This window comes from Xenia sp. Carnegie-2017, unplaced genomic scaffold, assembly GCF_021976095.1.
Source record: "Xenia sp. Carnegie-2017 unplaced genomic scaffold, XeniaSp_v1 HiC_scaffold_24, whole genome shotgun sequence".
Classification (NCBI taxonomy): Eukaryota; Metazoa; Cnidaria; class Anthozoa; order Malacalcyonacea; family Xeniidae; genus Xenia; species Xenia sp. Carnegie-2017.
The window spans coordinates 16,471,978-16,483,101 of NW_025813487.1; the positions used below are offsets into that span (position 1 = coordinate 16,471,978).

The window sequence follows — 11,124 nt, forward strand, 5'->3', positions numbered from 1 at the left end:
GTCCATACCCCTAACCCACTATGAAAACAAAACTTAACATAATTAAATCATTACCTTTAGCTAGCCTCTCCTCTCACTTTAATGCAACTTTGAATATAAAAAGACAGAAAAGAAATTAATTTTTTAAAGTGTAATCGTTGTTAAGAATAACAGTGTTCATGATACGCTAACCTTGGTTCTTTCTTCATGTAAAACCTTTCCTCACACTACGGCTAACGTTATCCTGTCAAATGTAAAAAGAGATATGTGTACAATCTATATAAACGTTCTCGTATCAAAAACAATACATACTCTGACACCAACTTAACATGGACTTTAAATACCTCATTTTAACTGGGAATGCATTTCTTTCAATGCTTTTAAGAGAACGCGCTAGTGGAAGGAGAATCCCAGGATACAACACAATGCGGGATGAATGCCCCAGGATTGAATAACGTAGAGAGAACTTAAGGATTTATGTCGGAGGGAGTGGGGAAAGACAGAATTTTAAGAATTGGTGAAATAAAGACTACAGCAAAACAGAAGGAAACAAAAGAAAGAACTCCGGGTCCGGGTAGAAACTTGAAAAGGTTTCATGAGAGCGGGCTCACATTAAATTCTAAACACAATGTTTTTTTCTTAACCAGAACACAACTTACAGTTCGACCTAAAGTAAACTACTCACAAACGTACAGCAATTTCACGGAGACTTTATTGAGATGCAAAAAATCCATAATTGATCATAGTGCACAACCCTTAAAAAAATCCATAAAATACACGCATTGACATCAAAACAATTGCAATGTGAAACAGTTTAGACTTGACACCCACTAAAAACGGACTTGGAAAGCAGAAAACGAAATCTCGGTTCTCCAGATGACGTCGTAACATAAATCTGGGCTCTCCATTCTTGAAAAATAACTAAGGAAATACGTCACGTTGGATTTAGACAAAGTCGTGATGATCACGTGAGTACAATGTTTCCCAGTAAGGTGGAGGAGGATCTTGGCTTTTGCTCATGTCAACATAATCTTTTTTCCTATTGGGTATTTTTACTTCCGCCAAATTGTGACATTGAGGAGGACAAACGTCACCATTATCACGTGACTTGGTTTGTGTTGTAGCGTCTTGTAGCTCAGGTACTGATGCGTTATCTTTTATCTTCTTGGAGAGAAAACCATCTTCAATATTTCGTAGTGATATTTCTTCGTTCGTTTCTATTTTTTCTTGCATCCTTTGCTGTCGTCTTTTCATACGTTTCACACGGTTGGTCTGCAGTAAATAACAAATGAAAACATTGAGTTGACTATTTCTAGTTCATATTTCGTGAAAATCATGAAAAATATTTCAGCCTTTCTACCTTCGTGACCATATTATGAGCCAGCAATGATAAATGGACTGAGGCGAAAAAAGAACATAAGCATGTGAAAAGGTACACTGAAGACATTCCAACAGCAATTTCGCCCAGGTGTTTCGTGATGGATTCACAGCTGGTAGTATCATCAAATTCATACTTTAAACTGCTGTATGACGTAGTCACGGAGCATGCGCAACGCTGTTTGTCACTATCATACGAGCATTTGTTTAATGAAAATATGAAGTTTGTAAGTGTCAAACCGTAATGTGCGACTCCCACTGGCGAGAGAAGAGCAGCGACAGAAGATAATAGCATGCTAAAGATGATCTAAATTTGAAAAGATTTTTAGCTTTTCTTGCTTTTTAAATTATAGCTTGGATATCGATGAAATTCAACAACTTACTGTGAATAAATGTTTTTTCACATAGACTGAAGTAAAGAGGATTCCATTCGCCATTATCTAAACATTATAAAAGAAGTCATCGTTAAACACTAAACAAAAGTCGAGATTATTAACTCAGGAAGATAAGTGTTGAAGTTAACCTTAACTACTGTGACAATTTAAAATCTTAAACTTAAACTTAACACGCGCTGTCTTCATTCATAAACATTTATGCAAAGATAATGTCTTTGAATCAAGAGTTTTCAAAACATGCAACAGCTCAGCAAGCGTTAGTAAATGAAGCGACAAAAATTTCAAATGCATTAGAATGAATATTTTTTTTGCCGTCCCTAACACATGGGACCAATACTGCGAATATAAAAAATATCTGATACGAACACAATTAAATTAAAATATTAGAAAAAATTCTTAAAACTTAGGGTGGAAACGTTTTACTCAAGTAGAAAGACAAAACAATTGATTCCAGTCAAGTGTCAAACTCAGCTAATTTATCGGGTTGAGCCGAACTAATTGATATCAACATGTTATCTGTGTGGTTAGAAAAATAATTAATAGCGAAAAAGAAAGGCTATTGTTTGAGTCTCGATTATCGAACAAACGCAGGTGATTTTTCAAAAGATAAATCAGAAATCTGAACAATGCCAATTTTATATATTGGCTTTATCATGTCCACTCTGTAACACAAGGCTAGACTGTTATTGCCATTCACAAAATTTGCCTCCAGTTAATCGACACTGTGTCCTACACAACTGATTTCAATCCTCCACATTAACCACTTTCAAAACTATGTTTTCGATTATAGCAACTGAACGGCCACGTTAGAACTTTAGTGGTGCATAATTAGGGGTACGAGTTTCAGCTGTTGTTGGGCACAGTTTGAAACGGTTCATAATTGATGCATAAAAAATGAACAAACACAACACAAAAGCCGTTAGAAATATGAAATCATCAGCCACAGCGCTACATATCAAAAGTAAAAATGTACATGAAAACTTACCACAGCGGATGCAACCAAGTCAGGAATTGCAGGTGTAATGTTCCCAGTTGATGAGGTCGTGTTTTTAATGGCATAATGGCCGACAAGAAGTACAACACCAAACGAGAAAATAAATATACCACACAGCGGTTTTAATATCTTCGATTCCTTGAAATTTAAAAATTTGTAAATGCAACAGCTTAAGCTGTATTTCAGCTTCATAGATTCTGCCTTCGCGTCTTCTTTTTCCTTCATTATCATCTCAAACGACATGACTCGTAGGTTACGATCTCCTATAAGTGCAAATTGTACGAGTTCAAGTATGTGCAAGAATCAATTCTTGAGCAGTTAACTTGACGATGAGATTAAAATTTAAACTTGTTCTTCAGCAGTCAACTGGCGACCCTGAAATGTATAATTTACATTAAAAAAAGTATCTTGTCAATGCTAATCTTCTATTGCAACAAAAGTAAACAATGTGAGACGGACCGCACGTGTTCCTTATCATTATGTAAACTTGAATGCCTGTCGACAGCCTGTTCAACATGGTGAGTTGGATTTTTAGGAACCCACCGAACAACCTTCAATGAAGAATATTATACAACAACACATAAAATACAAATATATACGTACCTTACTGAGCAGAAAAAGAAAGTTTTCGATGCTTCACAGTTAAGCTACTTGGAGTTTCTTAACCTTCAACGCGATTAACAAGAATTGAACAAGCTCAAAAGTGAATATTACACTCTGTCGGCGTCCCTGCGATAATGAAAGCTAAAAACGAACGTTAAGGCTTCAAATATTATTGAAATAATGGCGAAGCATCTGCATCTCCACTTCACGCATGTCAAATCAATCAAACGAAATTAGCATCAAAAAGACGTTGCTTTGTTATGTTAAATTACGCATTTACAACACACGTGTTAACTATTATCTTTTCCGTTCATTAGAAAACATTAAAATATTAAAATGACAGATGAAGAACGGGTGGTTTTGAAGATGAAAATATCTCCGACAATGAACTGAATTTTCCTCACCGACCTTACACTAGCTATGGGGAGATCGCATCTTTTGGCATAATCGAAAGGTATGATGTGCTCCAGCTCCATGGTCATTGGTCAGAAGCTGAGGTCAAGCAATGTCTGGCCTGTAGCTCAGCCAAGAGAGTTATGGTAGGAATTTATTAGTGAAAACTAAATCATCTGAACATTTTCGTTTCCAAAATCATTGGAGATTGTTTTTTTAAATTCGAACATGCTCATAAAGATATTCATAATACCTTTAAGCATAATATCACTGCTAAAATTCATTAATTAATATTCTGGTTCTTGAAAAAGGTCTTTGTTTCGCCGCAAGTTACATTAACGCACATTGGACATCTCAACGGCAGCTGTGTTGAACAAACTGTATTTGATTCCAAATGTGACTTCACTATATCAGCCATAGCCTTGAAAAAACATCCAGAATAGAATGATTTTTCACTCCAAAAATAGATACGCTAAGCGGAGACTGACCTTAATAAAAACTGGATTATCATTTAAACTGGAGGAGCGACGTATAATTTCAACACCAGCCTAAATATGGAAAACGAAAATTCAAGAAGAGATTCAACTAATTTTTATAAGTTAAATTGTCTTTAGTTAACTGTGTCACACAGCTAGCAGATTAAGATTTACGTTTGCAAAAAGATAACCTTCCATTTTCTTGTTTGTAACCAGTTTTAACGCAAAAATCTCATCAAATAAAAAGTGTTGCACAGAAAAGATGATGAACTGACCTTCTTTGCAGTCTCCTCCATGTATTCAATGTCAAGTTCATAAAGTGTTTCAATATGATCGGATGTAAACGCTATGGGAACAAGTAACAAATATTTTTCACCATTTTTGCTCAATCCTTCTATAGAATCTTCAGTCTGTGGACCAAGCCACGGAAGTGGTCCAACCTGTAACATAGCAATGACGTAAGCAATGATGATGACGTAATGTTGCAAATAACAGAACTCATGATGAGGCAATATTATAAATGACGTTGACTGAAATGACGTAATACATTGATGACGTAAGGCTATCAATGGTGACAATACTAACAATGCGTACTTTTATAGAGAAGTACAAATTGATACATTGTTAGTGGTTAAGCAAAACGTGTCATTTATGATAAAACAGTGTGCGAATTAACGGTGTGCAATGTGCAATTTGCACATCGTTTTAGCTAAAATGAAGACAATTGCACATCACTTTTTCAAACGATGTGCAAAAATCAGCGGTTTTAACGAAAAACACTGTCGTAAATCATATGAATTTGTTCACGTTTAAAAATATTAATTTAGCAATTAGCGCTATATAATAATTAACGTAATATTGATTTGATTATGTCTCTAAAGAAACACTTTTGTCAAAAAAATTGCACATGGTTTTTTTTGAAATAATTCGCACACTGATAAAAGTATATATATTACGTCATCAAAACGCGGGGCCTCTTAAATTTCTTCTTGATAGGTTAGGTGTAAATTAGACACAAGTTCTTATTTCTTTGTTAATAAAATGACCTGGGATTTCTTGAATTTATCTCCATGGGCAATGAATTTATCTCTATGTATGTACTATGTAATACATTCAAATATGAGTGGCCTCCTGCTGGAAGAACTAGTATTTTTCATGTAGAGTTTGTTAAAATTAAAAAATTATACAAAAATATACCTTTGATTGCCAAACAAGTCTGTATGGATTGCTAAATTGTAATTTATTCATGACTGCATGGACTGTTGAAGCAACCTCAGCAGGATATGGATCACCACGATTGACAACCTGCATCAGAAATGATTACTTAGTTATTATTATGTGAGTACATGTGAGTACATGTGAGTACATGTGAATACATGTGAGTACATGCAAGTACATGTGAGTACATGCGAGTACATGTGAGTACATGTGAATACAGGACTAATTGTAATCATGAAAACTTACGGACATTGGTAGTGAATGAGCTGAAAATAATATTACAACCCTTTCTCTAACGGATTCTGGAAATTTTGTCAATTCATCTTGAATGTTTGTAGCAAATGCCTAAAAATTTTTTACTTGTTCAGCAGAAAATATTTTTTAGAAAAACAACAATAACGCTGTGAAAAGTTTCCACCTCAACAAGTCCATGATGAGTAGGCCATCTATCAATTACACTCCATTTTACATTTGAATTAAGATTTCTTTTCTTATAGAAACGATAAATTGCATTCAAACTGCTACCAGTGGTTGAGCAAGAATACTGCGGATATTGTGTAAATGCAACAACTCTCTCAATTTCATCTCTGCGAATATGGTTAAAAAAACATTAAAATAAGTCTAAGAATGAGTTAATGATGAGTTGATTATAGACCATGTTCATTGAGGGGGGTTGAAATGGATAGAAATGGATACCTTTCAATATCCTCTAAAGTATCTTCTGTTAAAGGATGAGCATATCGAAATCCAATGTAACATTTATGAGGAGCTAAATATGTTGAACATCATAAAAAATGGTCATCAATAAAAAAGCCTTGCATATAAATAAACTCACATGAAGTATACTGACCAGTTTGAGGACTTATGTCATCAAGGATTTTAACCATTCCTTCTCCTTGTTTTTCAGTCCATTTCCTGATGGGTGAACCACCTCCAATTTTATCATATTGTTCTATAATCTTAGGTGTTCTTCGTTTTGCAATCCATGGGGCTAATCGACTGCAAGGAAATATTGGAACTAATTGCTCAGTTCATCAACAAACTTAATTCAACCGCACCAAAACACATTCATTTATACCTCTGAGCTGGTAGTGGTATGAGATCTTTATCAGAGAATAAGCGAAACAAGAAATCATGAACCTCATCCAAAGTACTTGGACCACCCATATTAACCAACATTATCCCTGTCTTTGCTTTTTCTCTATTGTTGAAGACACATAAATATTTCTAGAAATGGAACTACGTCCACTATGATCTACAATGATTACGGAATCATTTGAATAGATAGTTTTCCTTTTAAAATGGAATGCTGATAGACAAAATGTTCATGAAAGAATGCATTAATACATTATTCATAATACGACTGTATTGATTTGTATTTATTGATTCTGAATAGTGTTTGACAATGTTAAAAATTCTGCTCTTTTTACTTTATTTCAAAGACATTGAGAAATGCGTTATGAAGTGTTACATAACATTCTAACGTCGGTGAACATTCCAACGTGGGTGTGTATAGATTTATTAATACTGCTGTAAGCCGTATTATTCTAACTAAAGGAAGCTACTCAAATCATCCTACCTTTCATTTTTCATATTTTCGTTCAATTTACACGATGAATGAATTTTTCGCGTCCATACCAAATTTCTTGCTTTCTGTGGAGCGGTATAACTTGATAGAGGTCCATTACAATTATGTTGTGACACTCTTACAATACTTATTCTTAATTCTGAATAGAGAAAGAGCAGTTAAGAACAGCCGCGTACCATGAAGCATTATGTAAAGGATGAGGTTAACTTACTGGTAAGTAAAAATCTTGGCAGCATACTCAAATTATCCTCAATTCTGTCAGAAACAAAAAAAATATAGATTATAGACATTTGAGGATAACGTTCACAAACCGGAAATACCCCGGGTCATATCATGTTCCTTGCGCGATTTATGCTAATTTCAATGTGAGACTCATATCTGAAATGACATCAAAGTTAGTTTTAATTAATAAGCAAGTAAAATTTCAAAATGATTAAGAAATAAGACACAAAGCACTTGAAAAGCCGCTAAAAAGACTTTATCAAAGCCATATAATAGAAATACGTTGACAATAAATGAGTATTTATTTCAAGTCGGATTAATAAATGTCAAAAAGATAAGCATCTCCCATTGTCTACAAAAAAAGCGAAAAACAAAATGAAGGTATCCATTAACATTTGTCATAGCCATATAACTTTATAAGACTATAAATAACATGATTGTTGATCGACGTTACCAAACAGTAGCGTAATGACATGAATTTGTACTATTTGTCTTGTTATCTGTGGCGTGTCGTTGTGGATAGCCATCACCTTCAATAAATATCTTTCAGTGTGTATTTTTTACGAATCTTTCCAAAGAATATGATCGTCGGTCTTATCAAAACGTGGATCGCCTAAAGAAATTAACGCAGGTACGTTGACAAACTTTGATAGACATGCAACAGCAACTATCGACTGCGGAAGAAATGCAAATGAATTTTTAAAAGAATGTTCCTTCTTTCGAAGACAACATCTTTTTGCCAATGTATTTGTTCTTATACATTAAATATACGTTTACAAATGCAAACAACCTTGTAAGTTTAATGTTATCTCCGGTGGATAAAGTCTTTCAATGTTCTCTGACTACACAATGTTAACATTGGTATTATATTATCATATATAATGTTCTTGGCAAGACGAAATTAATTGTGTGTGTAAGGAAGCTTTTCTTTATAAGTATAACTAATAAACTAGGTGAGACACAGTTCATAAAAACATGTGGTTTGGACGATATGTAAAACAACTACCTTAGGGATAATAGTCAATTCTCGTGTAAATCACATGTTTTTCATGCATTTAGTTACTGCATTCTAGTTCGTTAATGAGGGTTTTGGGAAAGATAGACAGTTTAGTGTTGCTGTTATAGATATTTCATCTACATAGACATCATTTAATATGAACGGCGAGGCGTTGGAATACATTATTCTTTCTATCTAAACATTCGTCCATTAAGCCAAGAATCAATTATCTATTTCGCGTTTATGGTCTTACTTTACCGTAAGATTAAAAGCATTTTGTTAAATTCATATGTGTTGAGGCGTTGTCAGATGAAATGTTTAAATTGCACGAAAAAATGCAAGTTTTTTTTATAAATAATATTATGTATATTTTGCACGTTTAAAGTCACAATTATCTCAATAAAATTTACCACTTCTATCTGCAACAGCAATAGTGAAATCGAAATAAGACCACGGAGAAAAATTACAAATGTCGAATTTTGCTAATGCTAGTTACAATACGCAACGGCCAGCTTGACAACATCAATTATTTCTGTGTGAATAACGTTAATTCATGACATACTTTTAAAAAAAAGCATGAATTGTTGATAAAACTAGATTATTGTTGATTTTATGTTATAGTCATTACTCTGTAGTACAAAACTTGTAGCTTGCACGAAGAGCCCATTGGTAAGAACAACTTTTTAGTTATAAAAAAATGTCTGACAAAAACGAGTGGGCAGTTTCATTGATAAAATTATCTTAAAAAATTTAAAAAGTAAAGATAAAAAAGAGAAATGACAAGCAAATGTCAATTGACTTTTCTTTGAGGCAAAAGCGATGGCTCAATTAATCAATTTTACGTATACAGTAAATTTTTTCCGTCTAAATAATACATACATCTTATCAACAGAGTGCAGCCCCGTTCAATGAGTTCAAACATAAAGATAACTCAGCTGTAGATATGGATCGAAAAGAAAAAAAAATCTTACAAGGTGAACTGAACTTTTCGAAGTATTTATGTTGGATTGAGTCATCAGTTGTTGTTGTGTTCTATTATGTCTGTTCATTATAATATACTGGAAAAAGACTTTTAATTACTGTATCATTCAGACAATGTGTTTAACTAAAAATACATTTTATTCACAGATGTAAATGTGCCCGAATGCACAGGAATTGATGCGCCAATGTTAATAAAGCAAGACATTATTGCTGATGAAATAACCTTTAAAGAGAAAAGTGAAAAAAATGAACATGCGAATGGAAGTTATCAAGGTATTGATTATGAAAAAGTAAAAGAGCTACAATTTTTTCTAAACACTGTGACAGTCACCAAAGAAACACCAGACATTTGATTTTCGAACCTTAACACAACGCAAACACTTGATAACGCGGATGATTTCAAGTGTTGCAATACCTAAGCTATAATAAGAAATCTTGAAACGTCAACTAGAAATTTCTGCTTTTCAATTGATTGTACTTAATTCATTGGAAGCTTGTTTCGTAAAACATAATTATTTAGGGAAAGAAATCTTTTCTCGAGGTATGAAACGTGAGTTATATTTCAGCTAGGAGAGCAAACGATGAGGAAACGAACGCTTCCAAGCAGAACTCAAGCAAAGAGAGCAGTCACGTAGATAAAAATCCTGAGTTAAACAAAGAGTCAGAGGTCGACACAACCATCAAGGATACAATTGAACATGGCAACTTGAAGAGAAGTTTTCATACTGAGAAAGTTGACGATGCAAACAACAACATTCAACATGACAATCCAGAGATGAAGAAAGATGGCCGACGTAGAACAAGATTTAGTTCCGAAATCACAATGCAACCAAAATTAAATCAACCACACAGTGTTGATATGATCATTATGATGGTATGCGCATTAATTACTCACGCTAATTGCCCTCAAATTAAGAACTTTTTTTAATGAACTAGTCGTGGGAAGATCTGCCTTTGATGTTTTCCATGGTGATCTATTATTTTTCATAGGAATCTGACTCCAATGAAATCCATCCAAACAAGTCACGTGATGTATCATCAACCAACACGCACCGAGAGACCACTGTACCTACTAGTCATCCCCAGTCTCCCAGCAGCTTTCTTTTACTTACAGCAATCACCTGTGTGTGCTGCCCAATGATTGGTCTGTTTGCAGTCTACAAATCTGTTGCAGTAAGTCCATAAATAATGTTTACCAGATTTGTGTCAATGTCGTCATTCTAGCATTAAGATAAGTCTCTTAGTGCTTGTAGATGTAGATCGTCCAGGTTAGTAGAGTCCTGAGAAGGACTGTTGTTGTCGTTGTTGACTGACGTTTCGACAACCTTAGCGGTAGTCATTTTTTTTGACTCTGAAGATGACTACCGCTAAGGTTGTCGAAACGTCAGTCAACATCAACATAACAGTCCTTCTCAGGACTATACCAACCTGGACGATCTACATTTACAAACATGTAACAAAACTCCCGGGTTCAAACCATTTACTTTATAAGTCTCGTAAAGTCTTCAGAGTTTGCTTTACGACATGTTTGTTCTCTCATTATTAGGTAAAGCAGTCTGTGCAAAAAGGTGAAATACAACAGGCACATGAAGCTTCAGCGCATGCTCGACAATTGGGTATACTCACCGTGTGTGTGGGATTGGTCTTTGTCGTTGCCATAGTAATAATAACACTTATGGCCACAATTCTTGTTGAGTAAAAGGATAAATAGTTCACAGTGATTATCCCAGATTTGTAATTATATTCCCAGATAAAAATTCAGTAAACATATTGATAAATGTAGTTTTGGCACTCCATGCAAAATAGATTGCGCTTTGGGAATAAAATCTAATGTGAAATGTTCATAGTCCAACAAATGTATTTTGCTGACTACGAGATATTATTATATATGACGAGTAAAA

At 34.2% G+C, this 11,124-nt stretch overlaps 2 protein-coding genes across 4 annotated transcripts; one reads left to right on the top strand and one right to left on the bottom strand.

The window, feature by feature from the left end:
• Window positions 1-669: 669 nt before the first annotated feature.
• LOC124451482 (ferrochelatase, mitochondrial-like) lies at window positions 670-7,363 on the bottom strand. The gene is made up of 15 exons (XM_047002105.1): window positions 7,235-7,363; window positions 7,015-7,162; window positions 6,514-6,636; window positions 6,286-6,434; window positions 6,132-6,204; window positions 5,854-6,022; window positions 5,682-5,780; window positions 5,415-5,522; window positions 4,493-4,657; window positions 4,230-4,289; window positions 3,349-4,162; window positions 2,737-3,008; window positions 1,740-1,796; window positions 1,340-1,663; window positions 670-1,251 (listed from the first exon to the last, which is right to left on the bottom strand). The coding sequence occupies exons 1-11, from the start codon at window positions 7,311-7,313 to the stop codon at window positions 4,025-4,027; spliced, it is 1,311 nt and encodes a 436-aa protein (XP_046858061.1). The 5' UTR covers window positions 7,314-7,363; the 3' UTR covers window positions 670-1,251; window positions 1,340-1,663; window positions 1,740-1,796; window positions 2,737-3,008; window positions 3,349-4,024.
• On the top strand, window positions 6,631-11,075 carry LOC124451483. Of its 3 annotated transcripts, XM_047002106.1 has the most exons (8): window positions 6,631-6,941; window positions 7,171-7,236; window positions 7,796-7,876; window positions 9,135-9,216; window positions 9,371-9,496; window positions 9,790-10,097; window positions 10,214-10,396; window positions 10,770-11,075. In XM_047002106.1, exons 2-8 carry the CDS (start codon window positions 7,201-7,203, stop codon window positions 10,920-10,922), a joined length of 969 nt encoding a protein of 322 aa, XP_046858062.1. In that variant the 5' UTR covers window positions 6,631-6,941; window positions 7,171-7,200; the 3' UTR covers window positions 10,923-11,075. The 3 variants fall into 3 exon arrangements, with proteins under 3 accessions (XP_046858062.1, XP_046858063.1, XP_046858064.1); XM_047002107.1 differs by lacking the exons at window positions 6,631-6,941; window positions 7,171-7,236 and adding an exon at window positions 7,395-7,626; XM_047002108.1 differs by lacking the exons at window positions 6,631-6,941; window positions 7,171-7,236; window positions 7,796-7,876 and adding an exon at window positions 8,622-8,911.
• The last annotated feature ends 49 nt before the right edge of the window (window positions 11,076-11,124 follow it).